The 18,192-nt window shown below is 42.4% G+C and overlaps 1 protein-coding gene and 1 non-coding gene across 4 annotated transcripts in view; both read right to left on the reverse strand.

Annotated features, from left to right (window-relative positions):
- Nucleotides 1-18,192, reverse strand: part of mcama (melanoma cell adhesion molecule a) — a 38,359-nt gene that overhangs the window by 6,172 nt on the left and 13,995 nt on the right. For all 3 annotated transcript variants that reach the window (XM_054754853.1, XM_054754851.1, XM_054754854.1), the window contains exons 2-8: nucleotides 4,080-4,213; nucleotides 3,635-3,863; nucleotides 3,466-3,536; nucleotides 3,286-3,373; nucleotides 2,068-2,247; nucleotides 1,536-1,663; nucleotides 71-215 (exon numbers count right to left, since the gene is read on the reverse strand). In XM_054754853.1, the coding sequence (XP_054610828.1) occupies nucleotides 71-215; nucleotides 1,536-1,663; nucleotides 2,068-2,247; nucleotides 3,286-3,373; nucleotides 3,466-3,536; nucleotides 3,635-3,863; nucleotides 4,080-4,213 (975 nt within the window). The remainder of the gene's footprint in view (nucleotides 1-70; nucleotides 216-1,535; nucleotides 1,664-2,067; nucleotides 2,248-3,285; nucleotides 3,374-3,465; nucleotides 3,537-3,634; nucleotides 3,864-4,079; nucleotides 4,214-18,192) is intronic.
- Nucleotides 12,786-12,857, reverse strand: trnaw-cca (transfer RNA tryptophan (anticodon CCA)). The gene has a single exon. It is a non-coding gene; the product is annotated as a tRNA-Trp (tRNA).

The raw sequence follows: 18,192 nt of genomic DNA on the forward strand, positions 1-18,192 counted from the left end.
TGTGTCCTCTCATCGCTTGACCCCTCTGTGTTTGTGTGTGTGTGTGTGCGTGTGTGTGCTCGTTTCTCACAGTGCACAGTGAGCTGCATCTCTCCTTTGACCTTGTGGCGGGTGTTGGTGTCCAGGGGGCGACACTGGTAGATGCCGCTGTCTTTGCGCGACACCGCCTGCAGCATCAACACGCTGCCGCGGCCCTCCAGGTCCTCATTCGGCTCCTGCAACAAAACACAAAGTTTTGACCTGTAAAAAGCAAATTTTGAAGCATGACATCAAAACTCAAACAAGCGTAAATTCCTCAAATAGCAGGTTTGGCTGTGTTTATTTACTCAAATACAGCAAGTTCCAGGCCTTTATTAGAGAAGAGGTCTTTGTTTTCTACAAATGCATACATTTTATAATAGTATGATACTTAGCCAATATATATACAAATATGTTTTCTATATTGCATTATCGGCCGCACAGTGGCCGAGTGGTTAGCATGTTGGCCACACAGTCAGAAGATCGGGAAGATCTGGGCTCGAATCTCTGTTGGGCATCTCTGTGTGGCGTTTGCATGTTCTCTCCGTGCGTGGGTTTTCTCAGGGGACTCCTGTTTCCTCCCAAAAACATGTATGTCTATATGTGCTCTGCAATTGGCTGGCGACCAGTCCAGGGTGTACCCCACCCCTCGCCTGAAGTCAGCTGGGATAGGCTCCAGCATACCCGTCACCCTAGTGAGGATAAGTGGCATAGAAGATGGATGGATGGATATTGCATTATGGCATTATACTGGCATTATTTGAGGCATGGTGTATACTCAAGTAGAGGCCACTATTTAAAAAAATACAGTCAACTACAATCAAAAATCAAGAAAAAGATGGTCCCGAAAAAAGGTGTCTCTTGCTCTCAGTCCACATTTTGGGGTTTTTTCTTAGCTTTTTTGTGTGTTCATAGCCTTTCAAAGGGGTATCAGTGATGCAATGGGGAAACTGGTAATAAACAAAATGGTAACAAATGTTTTATTTTTAAGAACATTTACTTTTAGAACTTCTTTTTACATTTACGTGACATGTAACCTAAAGTTAAATACATATTTCTTAAATAATTAGTGGTAAAGTATTTACTTTATAAGTATAAAGTTTGATGGGCAAACTTTTCAACACAGGAGTAGCTAATAATATTTCCTTTATTTCAATAAATTCAAATCTATAAGCCTGCTGGAACAAATTGTGTTTAATTTCTAAGGGTCTACTGTGCACAACTCAATTGAATAAATTTCCTGATGTTTCTCACAGTTGCACGCTATTTCATGATGACCTCACTAAGTTATTTGTTGTGTTCGCATACAATGGTTTTGTGTTTGACTTGGGAACCAGTCCTACCCTGTCAGAGTCTCAGACCGCAGACCGGATCTGCTGGGTCACATGTGACAGGGACCTTTGCACGTTCGTGTCTACACGGGGGCCCTGTGAGCTCTCCGTATCAAAAACATTCACTGCGTGTCTCTTGCGTGTGACCCCTCTCTGTCTCGGAGAGAGAAAGCTCGCCATTCTTACTTGCTCCCTGCTGAAAATGAAGGTCGGCGGGGGGTTGCCGTCGCCATGGCAACGGAGCTCCACAGTGTCCCCCTCTTTGACCAATCCCTGAGGCGACTCCCTCCAAAGCTCCACCATGGTGGTAGGGTCTGGACAAACAGGCAGACATACACACACACACACATAGTAAAGTTAAACAGTCTTACTCAGCATGCTAGTAAAGTCTCATTACAAAATGATTTCCATGAGGCTGACAGCACAGACTATGTTTGGCTCTGACCGCCACTGTGTCACTGACAAAACAATGGACCAACAGAAAACTAATGTGGCTCTTAAAATGTCTTTTACACAACACTTGGCTGACATTTGACAGTGTAAAACTTGGTGGGGTGGCCCTTTAAATGACAAGCTGTTTCTGGCCAAACAAATGGGAAGTGGTGCTGTGTGTTTTACAGTGAAAATACAGCGACATATATTCAAATTTTACAAATTGCAAACACATAAAGCAGCCATATGTCAGTCTGTTCATTATACCCACCACGCCCTGACTTACAGTGAATGGTGACGCTGACACTGTTGGATTCGACAGTCCTGATGGCCCCTGGCACAAAGAAGCTGACCTCGCAGGAGAAATTAGCATCCTTGTCTTCCTTGTGCACTTTGTATTCCAGTGTGCTCTGCACCGAGTACAATCCACTGGACTCAGATGTATCATCAGTCCACACATTGACACCTGCAGGAGTATGGTACTCAATATTTGTTTTATTTTGACAGTCAAAAACGTCTAATTACTAGGTGCTAAAAGACCCAGAGTAGCATAGTAACAGTCTAACTAGTTGGATCTACGTGTAACCTATTGTGTCTGTTTGAATGTGCTTACTTTGCATGTGTTCTTTGTGTTTGACCTTGTCAAACTGTTCCAAATAACTTCTACTTATGTGCAACTGTTGGAAGCATCTGAAGTTGCTTAGAAATGCCTCCAAAAGATTGTCCCACCTTGTGTATATCTTAGGGCTGTCAAAAATAGCGTGTTAACAGCAGTAACTAATTTATTTCATTCATTACGTTTAAATTTTTAGCGTAATTAACGCAAGGGCATTATGTCAAGCAACATGTCTCTGTCATGACAGCAGACAGAGCCGCAATAGCGTTCCCACAGAGTCACACAGAGTCTGCACTCTTTAATAATCTTCTTCTGACCTGAACATATCAACAGCGGTGCAATTCCAACCACACATACGTATCTCCAACTCACAAACATGTCTCTAGTCGGCTCGTCGTGAGAATAACACTTTTTTGCATTCACTGACACTCTGAAAATCACAACCAAGTCTTTATTATGCGTGTATGTGTGGTCTAAATAAACAGAAAGACTAAGAAAAACAGTAAGTGGATGTTCTTATCTCTCACTAATGTAATTGTTATTGCAGAAGTATTGTAAATTCTGGTGCACAAAACACACCGGTGTATAAAGCCATGAGGCACCCTTTGAATTATGGGACTTTGTAGAGTGTTTGACTTTAGAGCAGGGCTGTCAAACTCGTGCCACGGAGGGCCGAGACGCTGCAGGTTTTCTTACCAGCCAGTTACTAAAGCTGGTGATTTTAATGATCAGCACCTTCAATTTGAGGGAAGGAGCTCATCAATTAAATCACCTGCTGGAGAAACTGGTTTGAGATAAAACCTGCAGTGTCTCGGCCCTCTATGGCACGAGTTTGACACCCCTACTTTAGAGCCTTCAAGCCAATGCCAAGCCAAGCTTGCCACTTACGTCCCGCTGCAGGCACGAGAGGCATGTTGTTCCTGTACCAGGTGATGTTGGGCTTGGGAAATCCGTTGCGGGCCTCACATGTTGCCACCTAAAGGAAAAACACAGACCACAGAAAGATGTTGTTTATTAACGTGGCTCTACATGTCAACCCAGTGGGTTAATAATATCACGAAGACCCACCTTTGACGGCATCTCATGTGTTACAGATATTCCATTTTGGACACCACTGATTACTGGAGCCTCTGGGGGAGCTGATGAAGAAGGATTTGAGTCATTTTAATGAGCAACCAAGGATTATAGGTCATTGTAAACATAAAGTGAAAGTGCAGCGAGTGGCCAACTTCCTCACCAAACACCTTGAGGTGGGTCCTGCTCTCCATGCTGCCAGCAGCCAGACCATTCACCACACAGAAGAATTCTCTCTCGTCCGAAAGCTGGACCTCCTGGATGCTGAGGCGGCTCCCCTGCTGGTCCAAAGTCACCTGGATGCGACCACTATACTCTGTGTTCTGGTCCACCATCGTATCCTTGTCGTCGCCGTAGTAGATCCGGATCCGTATGCTGCTTCCTTCGGCTTTCTGGATAGAACAGTTAGAAACGTCACAGTAAAACATGACACTGAGTATTTGGTGGGATTGCAGTTCCTTTCTGCCAGCCGGCTTATGTAAATACAACTTGTAAAAGGCACAGCTTGGTCTAATTCATGACATTTTGGTCACACTCTAAGTGAGACTGAAGAGATGGCTCCAATCCTTCTTGTACACGTGGACTGTCCCACAGAAAGCACCACTCACCACAAACCACTGGATCATGACCAATCTGGGCACACTGTTGACGTCGGTGAAGTTGTACTGACACGGGATTTCGGCCGAGTCGCCCAGGTACACCTCAACACTCTCGGGCATAGTCACCTCCACTGTGGCCCACACTGGAACAGAAGTACATTCATGAGGCATAACAATAAAGAACGACAATTCCATCTCAAACAATAGTTAAATTCCTAATATGCAACCTAACCCTAAAGCATCCCTTCGCTCTTTTATTTAACACATGACGGACGGGAACAGAAGTGGAACAAAGAAAAGGCTTCTTGTCCACATGGTGTACTTTTTTGTCTCCCTTCCGCCTGGCTAACTGACACATCTTGGCCACAAAACCCGTTTCCTGGGCATCATCGGGGGGAATTTAAGCAAAAAAAAAAGAGACAAGTCGCCAGGCTGACACCGGACTGCTGAATCCCTGAGCCAACTTGTTCTGCAGCCATGTTGGACTTGGCTGCTTTCTTCTTTCGCACAGTCAAAAAGAAAACATTTTGGCACAATATTCTGTTTAATCTGGCGTGTAGTAGTTCTGCAAGACGGTGGAGGATACTCTTGTTCTCCACTTACATGGTCAAAAATAACTGTGATTTATTTTCAGTGATCTGTTTCCTCAAGCCACCATGTTGTAGGTTGTTTTTTTTTTTTTACATTCATTTGTTTGATGCTTGCTAGCACAGAAATACATGTAGGACTGCTGTCTCCTCTATCACAACTCTAGGATGCTGTTGTGTTTTGTTTAAATGAGACACTATCATCATTGGTGATGGAAATGTGGGGTTAGGTACAGTTGTCAGGTGAATGTACAGGGTCAGGTAAACGATCTGACACATTTGTAGGTTAAATAAAAGGCAAATAAAGTAAAAAAAACAAAAAAGTGTTTTTATTTTCGAAAAGTACATATAATGCCATTATTTTTCATATAATGCCATTTTGCTTTGTTTCTTTATAATGCCATTGTTTTTCGTTTCTTTTTCAGTTGCTGCCATGAATTGGACTGATGAGCATCGCGCTTTCATTGTGGAAACGTTTATCAAAACAAACGAATCTGTAACTGCAACACAACGAGCGTTCTGTTTGCACTTCAATCTCGGTAGACATGATCCTGTACCAGCTCGAAACACCATCTTGTTATGGGTTACCAACTTCAGAGCTACTTGATCTGAATTGAGTGTGTGGACAATAATGGATCCCATTTGACTGATTTTATTTATTTATTTATTATTTTTAAAACATAATGAAACAGAATGGCATTATATGTACTTTTCGAAAATAAAAACACTTTCTTGTTTCTTTACTTTATTTGCCTTTTATTTAACCTACAAATGTGTCAGATCATTTAGCCTGACCCTGTAGTAGAGCAGAGGTCCCCAACCAGCCGGGCCATGGCCTGGCACAGATCCGTGGACGGTACAGTCAGACATGATGAAATGCACAGCACTTTTATTGTTTTATCATCTGAACACATTGGAGGTCGATTGTGGTCGACTTTTGACAAAAAATCCCAACACTGATTACTGTGATGAGAAACAATTACCAGGATATAACATCCATGTTTTCAGCGTGAGTTAAAAACAGACCAAGCATGAAAAGAGCTTTAAGACACCCGTCAACGCCCTGCTGCCCCCATTCAGCTGACTGCACCCCCATCAGCGGCTCGTCTCCCTCCCTTGGTCTGCACCAATCATTTTCACGACTCAAGTTTTTCTCTAACCCTCCCTCCTCAACTCAGGCCCGTGCGCAACCAAGCATTCCTCTAAGACGATGGGTGAGCCATTGTTCCCCCACCTGGGTGGACTGCATCCCTCCTCTCTCTCCCCTTCTTGCCCTCCCTCACACACACACAAAAAAACACACGCATGCAAACCACAGAGAGGTGAACAACAGTTCATCTTGTGCTGAAGTTGTTGTTTACTGAAACAAAAATGAGGGACGAGAAGGGCGAGGAGCAGATTATGGAGGCTGGGGGATGGTGGAGGGGAAAACCATGTCACAGAAGTCAATGTAAAAAATGTTGTTGCTCTTTGGGGCCGCACCGCTAAACTTTTCAGCTAATCCGATTAGCGCTGGGGGTTTGCTGGGGATTTGCCTTCCAGAGCCAACCTGGGACCGGTCTTATCTATTCCCGTTGTGCCTTTATGTTGCATTGACTACAGCACAAATACACATGACCCATGATCTGTGGAGCCTGACAACCAAAAGTTCTCCCTTCCAGGCGTACAAGCATACTTATGACTTTAAGTAGTAGTAGTACTGACTTAGTCTGAGGTCTAACTGATACGGTGCTGGGTCATACAAAGAAAACTACAGTATATTTGGAGCTGTTGACAGGACTGGGCCTGTAGACCGCATTATCTCTATAAGAGATAACCAACCCCACAAACACAATAGGGTTGTTTCACAGCAGACATTTGAGGAAAGTTCAGGCGAAAGGTCTAACATTATTAATTTCCACCAATGAGAAAATAGAAATAAGAAATGGGAAATGAGAATTATTTAGGGGAACTTGCTTAGTGTTTGCTTAATCGATCAAACTAACCAAACAGCAAACAAAACCTTGATAAGAAAGCCCACGAGGACCTGAGGAGAGTCTTTCTGTCCTCCCACAATAAGACCATAAAACAGGTGTGATAAATAACAGGCTTTGCTGAGGCAGCTACTTACAAGAAAGACTGTAAGCATACAGTGCCTTACTATGCCATTAACACACAGACAATATCCTTGGACGCTAACAGGAATGGTCATCATTATTGGCTTCCTCATTTGATTAATGCCGTCAGCTTAAGTCTGTGGTAGATCTGCAGCCATGCCACTGATAAGAGTCCCCACAATCACCTCTGACACCACAAAATGGGCCCTCATTCTTACCCTTCACGTGACTGGCGAGCCATGAAATTAGGCAGGACGCTTGTGAAATAATAAACTTTTATTGTAATGAAGTTTTTTAAAGCTGCCGTGTCCACTGCAGGCCACTGTGTCACGTCTCCATCGCTTCTTAACAGTTTAGCTTCCTCTCCAAACACCATAAAGGTATATCCATTTTGGAAAATTTCAGCCCTTGTTCATAGAGGTTAATTGGTTCCTGACCCGACAGCGTTAAATGAATTTCCGAGATATAGGATTCAATGGATATTCAATGGAATTCAATGGAATGTTTTTATAGTTATAGCATAAAAACATATATATGACTTTTTAAATACAGTTTTAACATTCCTAGAGCCCTGTAGACATGAAATAACGCCACTATGGTCACCTTTACACTCCTATTATTCATTGTTTACACTACATTGCAACTCTTATGCTGCAGGGACTCGAGACGGCCGCTAGCTACCAAGCGAGCGAGCTAACCAGTTGGCCTCAAATTTATTTCTTCTAAACTTAAGAAGCCAAAGACTTACCATTTCTACACGGGATGGGAGTAGAATTTTTTTCACTCTGTCATGTCAGACATGCCATGGCTGACTTCATGACTTCCTGCAGTGTCAAGGTAATGTAATGTAAGTCTTTGAATGTTTATGTCATTACTGCTGCCTAGTGACCAGAATTCTACATATCACTTGTATTTCAGTATGTTTTGACTAATAAAAACAATAATCATTAATTAATTGCTGAAAAAACGCTATATAGGAGGGAGCGATAATCGAACCGCGGTAGTGCAAGGGACAACTGTAATGTGTTCTAAAGCAAACTTCATTGAAAAGCGTCATTTTGACTGAAAGCAAGGTAGCTAGCTAATCTAAAATGTGGTGTAGTGAGAGTAGATGTGGAGAGTCGCTGTGTAAACGTACAGAGAGGCTCCCTCAGAGGGTGTAAAAGAGCTAGCATGTAAGTAAGGCTGACAGGCAGGAGGATTTCTCTATACACAAGGCTGGTGTGGTGATGAACACCTGGGGGACAAAGTGTACTGTCTCACATCAAAGTGAGCACACACACAGAGCAGAGAGACGAGAGGTCCTTGTCGTGCTTTCAGAAGCAGAATGTGGCACAAATCTCTCAGCGGTTCGTTCCCTTGGAGACAGTCAGTAGCCGTGAGCGAGTCCACGCTTCTTTAGTCTTTTGGCACAGACAGATAAGGAAGTGCTACGAATCTCCTCAAAGGCCTCTCTTTATGTAATTATCCTCCCTTTCATGCAGTGCGGCAGAGCACCGATCGAGGTCATGACCTGCACGTTTGCGACTGATGTTCAGGTGGCCCTCCTCCAGGGTAGGATCACTCCGGATGGCCTGCTTTGGGTTCAACACTTGAAAAAAAAGCAAGTGACACATTTTGCAGGTATCTGTTTGTAGGGCCCTATGAAAAAAAGTTTTAGTGTCCCAAATTCTGTTTTATTCTTTCCCAAATTCTGTTTTTTCCATTCTAAAATTTTTGAATTTCCTTTTTTACCTTTTACACTTATTTTACCAGCATAGAGTTTGGGGTTTTTGGGTTAGTGAATAAAATTTCCATTCATTGGCCAATTTTTCCCAGTAATTGAGAAATGGATGTAGCCTGGCTAACTTTTCTAATGGGATGTCAGCCTCTGCACACAATGCTATAAAATCTTCAAGAAACTGCAATGCCCGTGCTTGTGATTAAGGAAGATCTAGTCACCAATGTAATTCCAATGGTGTCATTAATGTAAGATACTTTTATGACACCCTTATTTTGTTTACACAATGAGACAAGTTGCGGCAAACAGTGCTCTTATTTTGAAAGCCAGAAGTGTGTTGTGTATGATGAGAATGTGTCTTGACGGTTAAGACGAGCTGTGTGCAAGAATAAACATGCCTCTTCTCTTTTTAACTCAGAACCTGCACGTCGTCAGCGGGCATTGTAAAACGCTCGCTTACATTAAAACAACACAGTGTAAATACTCACCCTGCCGCACTAGCATGCTCTGCTAAACTAAGCTAACCCCACCAGCTTCCATTCACGCTTCATAAGAGGAGTTTCCACGTTTTTTTGCCACCGTTTTGACATGTTTAGTTCGGGAGGGGAGCGGGTTAGTGTTTGTGATGAGATTCCACCACGACTGAGCGGTCCTCCAGGGATATACTTCCCCACACGAACGTACCTTCTCCTCACAATTACATCATTTCATTCACATTATGTCACTTCCCGTGAGATTCAGTAAATTCTGTTTTTATTGGCCAATTCTGACTAGAGCAGCTAAAACCTTGTACCATCACCTTTTTTTCATATTCTTTCTAGCCCTTTAATGGGTTCACTGCCTTGGCATCCCAATACTCAAGAATCATCATAAAAACAGATGACTTATTTGCATTTTACTGGAATTAGTCTGACTCAAAAGTCTTCCGACGCTGGCTTTTAAGGAAATCTAAATTATTCCTCCTGGTTAGCAACTTCTCAGCCAACTACATAAATTTTTCATCATCGCACCCGGTGGGTGAGACTTCATGAAAGGAGGGGAGTAACATAAATGTTTTATGTATGCTTGTATTGATGTGTTGCCCCCCTTTACAGCTGCAGGGTTTGGGCATGCAGGTTGCTCTGCAGACGCAGAATGGCTAATTAAAGGTCAACATGCTAAACACAGAGTATACATAAAGGGGAAGCAATCAAAGCAGTCAAAGAAGTTTGCTAAACAGTCATCTAGTAGTCACTGCTTAAAGAGCTGGGGATCTATTAAACCCCCATGGTCACAATATGGAAATGCAGAATAAGCGAGTGTGCAGTTGTATAATTTACCATGTACAACTGCCAATCCAACTGTGAAAAGATGCCCTCTAACCCTAGAAAAATGTTTTCTGACAATCAGCTGGTATTTCTTTAAATAACAAAGACAAACAGACTACAATGAATAGCTAACAATGGTTGAATACGTGTCTAGGTAAAGATAATCCAGAGTCTTCCAGAGCTCGTGATAAAAGCGAGAGGAAGATGGGACATGAAGGGAAGAGGGGCCAGGTTTGAGGCATAGGCTGTTATTCTAAGTCAACCCGAGGCCTCTTTTTGCAATCAAACTTGTGTCGACAGCACGGCAGAACTCCAACAAAGGCCTTCTTTTACATGCCAGCCCTATGGTCATCATCATCATCACAGCTCGAAATATCCTTGAAAGATAAGCCTTGTGCCAACTAATTCAGACTGCCTTCCTACAGACCGCCTTCACTGGGGTAATAACGCAGTTTAATCGAAACAAAACCAACTATACACATAAAGGTAACTTTATCTAGTCTAAATTAGTTGATGCGTGGTTTGAACCTTGGTTTGGTTCCTTCTCAAATCCAAGCAAAACAAAAAGCATCACAACAAATCTAACAAACAAAAAATGGTTTACGACTTGTAGTTAAGTCACCATCAAGACAAATAGGTGCTAAATGGGATGCAGGTATTGTTTCTCCACTGAGAATAAACTCTAATACCATGTAATTACATTAGAAATTGGATTTATGAGAGATGACCAGCTGTTTCTGTTCATTGTGTTGCTTTCTTTGTTTCTGTGCAAATTAGCATTGATGCTGCTCCTGTCCCAAAACAACAAAGTCCCTTTCACAAACACTGCCACTCCTTTTATCCCACCCAACAGACGTGAGGGGAGCTGTCGGCCGAGCATGCCACACCTAATTCAAAAATGGCAAAACCCCTGCCCCCTTAAAAAAATCCCCCACTGAGAAGCTTAATGCTCTCAAAGAGAATATTAGAGCGATCACAGGTGCACTGCTGCGATAATGAGGCAGAGGGGCTACTCCCTGCGCCCAGGCCAGTGCTCCTACAGACCCCTCAGACACACAAAGTCCATGCATGATTCAAAAGCACAATTACCATCAGTAGCCCCAAATCTGAGACCCACATCTCATTTAGCATCAAGTGTAAAAATGGACAATTATGCAATCCTGACAGAGCACCTTTGGGCAAACAAGTCCCAAAAGAAAGTGAAATTGTGTTTTCAAACATGGCTCACTGACTGGTTGGTAAGCCAAAGATAAAATCATATTTAGGCGTCAAATTCACAGGAGATGTATGGAGCTGATTAGCCCCTTTCGCTGCTGGTGTTTTGTCTAGTTAGCGAGTAAATAATTTGTTCTGTGAGCTCCGAAGATGAACACAAGCTGGACAGGAGCCTTCATGGCGGTGTGGGGCTGTGAGGGGGACGCTGGCGGAGGAGGCCGGAGGTGGGTGGAGGAGAGCGGGGATGGCACATTGTGGTCATGTTGCTAGCAGAGGAGTGCAGATGTTCCAAAACACTGCAAGAGTCATTTAGGAGACTGAGATTTTACAACTCTGGAAAGTTGGTGGCAATCGTTCCAACAAGACAGTAATCAACAGGGTTCTTTGACTACTACTTCAAACTGAGAACTCTAATAAACAAACACATCAATCATGCTCTCAAGCCTTGTTGACATTTTCTCCCAATAAGCTGGCTTACTGTGTGCATATAAACAGTTGGAAGTTAAAGATTCAAAACATGCAGCTCTAAAACTGACATGTATTGACACAACAAACTTGCCCTTTATTTCTCTTCAAAACAGGGTCGTGGCCTCCAGCAAAAGTTGTCAACAAAAAATTCAAGAAAAATACTATGTGCATCGTCATCCACTATTCATAACCAGCCCCTTTATCTTGATCGCTAGACAGGGAGACTCCCTTTCTCAGACACTATCCACCACTGGTTTTGGGCCTGGTGCCAAGGCCTTGAGCTGTGGTTATGACTGGATTCCCAGTAGTCTAGTGGCACTGTGTCCTGCTGGGCTAGGTTGGATGGAGGAGGTGGGCTTCACTTTAACGCAAAGGCAGCTGAGAACAATGGGAACGTCGCCCCCATTCCCATACAGAGTGTGTGTTTGTGTGTGTGTGTGTGGGGGGGGGGACTGAAGGGATGCTGTAACAACACCTGTGGGCAGTCCATTTGTCAAATGAGTTGTGGGAAGAAGTGCAATGGGAAGAGCGGAAGGGAAGGAGGGCCAGTGAAGCTTGTGGGGGCTGCTGGTGATGGTGGGGGTAAACTTAGTTGAGCTGAGCATTATCACAAGACCACACACAATGTATGCGTGCCAATTCTCTCTCACACACACACACACACACACACGCACGCACACGCACACAGACACACACACACACACACACACACACACACACACACACACACACACACACACACACACACACACACAGGCACACCTGTCCTATCTTATGTTGTACTTCTTGTCTACTGGTCCTTTACTGAAGACAAGGGGTCACCAAACACATTTCTGTAAATAACCATGTCAAATTAAATGTAAATGTACATCTATTTTGGAAATAATTTGGTTTCCTTCATGTATTAATAATAAGATCCTTTGTGTCCAGATCCTTTGTGGGTTAAAAGCAGGGAGAAGTTTGTTGCTCTGTCATTTTGGATTATATGGTTTGGATTATTGGTGAGACAATATTCATTTTCTGTGTTTTGTTCAGTGGATTTATTTGATATTGTGCTTTTCTTGGCTTTATACATGTCTACAAGACAACAGCATGAAGCACACCTCTCTTTACTCTTTATTTTTCCCACCAGTCTGTCAGAGGTTTCTGCTTTCAACCATAATTACTTTTCTAATTTGTATATATTGTGAATATTTCTGGTCGTGTAAATTACTAGGCCCTAAACCCAACTGTGGTTTTCTTCAAGGACAATTACTCAGCAATTCAAGGAAGACTGCCCCCAAAATGAGCTTTAAGAAACTTAAAAAAAAACAGAAACACAATGACCCTGACGTGATTTGAACACGCAACCTTCTGATCTGGAGTCAGACGCGCTACCGTTGCGCCACAGAGTCTGAAAGCAAGTGCTGTTCTCAGTATAGCAGGATCCAAACATTCTGCAGATGCACAGTGGGAAACTGGCCTACTAGCCAGATAAACCCAAATTTGGGGTTGACACCGAAACGCTAACTCCACTGTGAAAATCCTGCACTCTTTGATTAGGCCGTTGATCTTTTAACAGCTTCCAATATGAGGGCCAGGGAAGCGGGGGGAGGATTTGATATGTTAGCGTCTCTTTATCCTCTCCTTTTTGAAATGTCAAGTTCAAAGATGCAGCACAGCAGCCTTGATCTGTCAGCTAAGACGACCTCGGGAATCACCCAGTGACTCCACGAGACGGACGTAGCGAGCAGCCAAACAGTGCACACAAAATGTTGTTAAGTCTGATCGTATTAAAGTCTGGAAACGGGCTTTTGATGTTTGTTCCTCGTGCTCCCGTCAGGCCTATTTAAGCAAATTACAGCAGTGTTTTATCTTCAGTGAAACGCTGATGTGTCTTCTTTGGGGAGAGCTGAATTGACGTTATTTAATTACACTTTCCCACTTTTATCGTGCATACACTGTACTGTTTAAATACCAGAGTTAAGCATCTCCTGCAAATACAACTACTGGTTTATTTGCTAGAACGCATGCACGCATTAACATTTTTTTTTAAATAAACTCTTGAAAGTATGCCAATTATGGTCTAACTTAGTCATGTGGATGATCATTAATTAGTCCACCGAATGACTGAAATTGCCAGTTTAAAGGCAAAACCACAGAACATCAAGGAAGATGAATCTTAGGCAGTCAAAACTTGCCAAGTTAACTTTGTTTTAGGGATGCTCCAATCGATCGGCCACCGATCAATATCGCCGATTTCTGTGAAAAAGCACATGATCGGCATATGCCGTTAAATGCCTTTCAACATCGACCACAAAAGCCGACCACCTCTGACTCGTACAATTGCAGCATGCAGCCTCTGTCGAGTGTCCCCCACCCACTTTCCTTCACACTGAGCATGCGTGCCAAACCCAAAACAAGCATGTCTGCCGTGTGGAACTTACCTGTCGTTTGTGGGAGTGATATAAATTTTGCACCCTGCTAAACATGCAATATCTCATCGGGGTAACACGTTAAAAAGCTTTAATTTAATACGATTTGAAGAACAACCGTTGATGGGGTATGATGAGTTTTTGAGGCTCACAATGTGATGATCAGTCAAACAGCAACTAATGTAGCCAACGCCGGACAACACTCGCCCGTATGTGCATCAGCAGTCTTAAGCAAATGCCCCAAAAAATAACTGAATTCATCGAATTAGATGACCAGCCTAAGACAACAAGTTTGTTGACTGCTCTCTCACTTGGAGCCCCGCTGCATGATACCTGCAAGTCCTGCTAGAACGCCATCAAACTATGTACTCTCACATCCAAACTCTCCTGAAAGAAGGCATCTCATCCTCTGTTAGTTTCACATGTGATATACTGTATGTTCTCTTGAAAAAGTTAGTCAAATATGTTTTTGTCTAAATAAAGGTGATTTATGGTTCCCTTTTTCATATCATATAGCCAATAGCAGGGATGCAACCAGGACCTTGGAATTGTCCTAACTTTTCCCCCTTAAAATGACTCTCACTCATCAAAAATAAATAAAAAAATGTACACTTAATCTATGTAATCGGTGGTTTTCACTTAAGGATGATTGGTATCGGAATCGGCAGCATAAAACCCTAATCGGAGCATTCCTACTTTATTTCATCCATCCATCTTCTATACCGGTTCTCCTCATTAGGGTCGCGGGGGCATGCTGGAGCCTATCCCAGCTGACTTCGGGCGACAGGCGGGGTAAACCCTGGACTGGTCGCCAGCCAATCGCAGGGCACATATAGACAAACAACCATTCACACTCACATTCATACCTATGGACAATTTAGAGTCGCCAATTAACCTCACCTGCATGTTTTTGGGAATGTGGGCAGCGGAAGCCGGAGTACCCGGAGAAAACCCACGCGCACACGGGGAGAAACTCCACACAGAAATGCCCAGGGAAGAATCGAACCCAGGTCTTCCCGATCTCCAGGCTGTTCCTGTATTGGCCAACGTGCTAACCACTAGACCACCGTGCGGCCCTACTTTATTTCATAAATTTTAAAAAGTACGATGAAAGTTTTCTGAGGTGAAGCTCTTAGAAAGGAAAGAGTCCCCACTATGGACAGCATGACGGTCCACCAAGTTACCCACAGGACTGGTTTCTAACCATGCAAATTGCTTCTGCATGATAAAGTTTGCAGCTTTAAAAGAAAACTGCACTTTTTTAGAATTCTGGCCATCATCCACAATCCTTATGTGAGACATGAACATTCTCTTTTCTGTGAGTTTTTAAGATACAACAACAAATAAAAAGAGGCAGGTAATTAATGCATGTAATGGTACATACCTATTCCTATTAAAACACCACAGAAAACCTCCAACAACGTTTTATGGTTTTATATCATGCCGTGACCATGTCGTAACAAGCACATTCATGATAACACGTAATACTGAGTATTACATGTAGTACAATATTTTCAAGATTCAAGATTCAAGAGTTTTATTGTCATATGCACAGTAAAACAGGTAGCTATACTATGCAATGAAATTCTTATTCTGTTCATTCTCCCAAAAAAAGAAAGAAAACACAAGAAAATGAATAAGAACAGAAGAAACATCAATACCAATAAATTAAGCAACAACAGAAGAGATATTAATACAAATAAATAAACAATTAAATAAATAAGGTGTTATGAGTGTGTGCATGTGTTGCATGCTTCGTTGAGAAGCCTGATGACCTGTGTGTAAAGCTGTTTGCTATTTTGGTCATTTTAAGCATTAGCGGAACTTCCTTCCTAGGCGCATTGATTTGACATAGCAACATAGAAACGAACGCTACACCTTGCATTAACTTTTCCAAACTCAAAAACAAAAACACAGCAGCAGTGGCGGCAGCTCCAATAGAGGTGTCACTACACCAGTGAAGTAGTTCTTCGGCGTAACAACGTTAATAACAATAATAATAACCATGTCGCTGTAGCTTAGTTAATATGCAGGTCACATTATATAAATCAAGCATTGTTGGCAGTTTGAAGGTTTTTTCAGAACTCTTTATAGGAGGAATAGCTGTGTCCCATTATGTGCATTATTAGCTGCCTCTTTTTTTTTTTAATGTTTTTTATATATTCTTAGAACGCACATGTAAGACATGTTCATGTCTCACATAAGGATTGTGGATGATGGGCAAAATTCCAAAAAAAGTGCAACTTTCCTATAAAGGTTCATCACAGTTGTACTTCACAAGATAAAGCCTATAACAGAAAAGGACGTGCTTGCGTGGGACCTCTCCGGGTACTCTGGTTATGCATGCTAGGTTAACTGGAGACTCTAAATTGTCCAAAGGTTTGAATGTGAGTGGTGCTGGTTGTTTGTCTATATGTGCCCTGCGATTGGCTGGCAACCAGTCCAGGGTGTACCTCGCCTGTTGCCCGAAGTCAGCTGGGATAGCATACCCCCGCGAGGAGAAACGGCATAGAAAATGGATGGATAGATTCCAAAAATATGCATGCTAGGTTAACTGGAGACTCTAAATTGTCCAAAGGTGTGAATGTGAGTGTAGCTACAGTAGTTGTTTGTCTATATGTGCTCTGCGAGTGGCCCTAGTGAGGACAAGCAGTTTGAAAAATGGATGGATTGATAGAGTAATCCATCGATCATTTGGTTTGATTAATCGAGTAATCTGACTATACACATTTTATAGCAGGGGGTCCTCAAATACATTTGCTCAAGGTCCAGAATTTTTTCTCGACAGACACTGTGAGGATCAAATTGTATCGTAAAAAACAAACAAAAAAATATATACTATAGATGGATAGACAGACAGGCAGACAGACATAGATAGATGTAGATGTAGATATAGATATATATAGATCTCGGGCCATACAGTGGCCAAGTGGTTTGCATGTTGGCCACACAGTCAGGACATTTGGAAGATCTGGGTTTGTATCTCCATTTGGGCATCGCGGTGTCGAGTTTGCATGTTTTCCCCATGCGTGCGTGGGTTTTCTCCAGGTACTCGTGCTTCCACCCACATTCCAAAAATATGCATGTTAATTTAATTGAGCAATATAAGGAAAAATAATTCCTGATTGTACATGATTGAACACTAGTTAATAAATACAGGTAGGTAGCTGCCACAATAGACTTTCACCTTGTTCTGGTTCTTTGCTCTGTCAATACGCAGGGTACTTTCTGATAATGTGCTGCAGCATCAATGTACTACTCTTTTGTCACTGCTATGCCAGCTCCGTTTGACAGTGCAAACGTTGCACCACATTTTCTGTCTTTTTGAATTTAAAATGATCCCAAACTTTTGACAACTTCTGTTGTGTCCCTTGGGCCCTTTTCTCTCTTTCCCTTGTCGTTTTCATTTGAGCCTGTCTCCATTCCCCACAGAACCCGACATGAATATCGCCACCCTCACGTGCGCTGTATTGCAGCAGACATTTTAAGTCCCGGTCACTCCTTGCAGTCTGGATTTTAGCAATTTTTATTAATTACACTCATTAAACAAATCATGGGAGGAACAGAATACTAATACTACCAAAGCTTTTTTTCTTAGCAAATTAATCCTTGAATCGTTGCAGCTCTAAAACAAAGCATCAGAGCGTTTCCTGGAGAAGGATAAGGTGCATGCACTTCCTATATAAATAAAATGTAAGACATACTTGAAAACTAAATTTTTAACAAAAGTGAATTACTTTCTTTTCTTGTTGTCCCTTTTAATGGGCAACCCGTATTAACAGAAAACAATTCAAAAGGACTCAGTGCCTCACCAGCAATGAACCTCACCACACATCACTGCAACACAGCTACCTATTATGTGGCACTAATAACTGTCTGCATAATGTATGCCTTTAACAAGCAACAGTGTGTCTTTAAACCCTGTCGATATCAGTGTTCCGGGCCTCCACTGAGCAGCAGATGCCAACCTGGCTGGAGGCCGAGGAAGCCCATGGTGTCAAAGTCCACCAGCCCTTCAGGTGGCCTTGCAGTGTTAGAGTCAGGTACAGTCATTTTCAGCATTTTTGGCTTTTTTTGGCCATGGTTTACTGTAAAAAACACACAGCCACATTTATTTAATATTTGAAGACAGTGGTAGATGTTGTAGATTTTGTATAGGATAAGTATAAGGAATCTTAGGAAAACAAATCATGCGGTGACACTGCAGTAACACGTCATTACTTATTAAATGCAGCTCTGGATGGGTTCTGTTATATCAATATGAATGCATATTAGATGACTATATATGCTGCAACTTAAACACATGTTTGTCTTG

This window comes from Dunckerocampus dactyliophorus, chromosome 16 (assembly GCF_027744805.1).
Source record: "Dunckerocampus dactyliophorus isolate RoL2022-P2 chromosome 16, RoL_Ddac_1.1, whole genome shotgun sequence".
NCBI lineage: Eukaryota > Metazoa > Chordata > Actinopteri > Syngnathiformes > Syngnathidae > Dunckerocampus > Dunckerocampus dactyliophorus.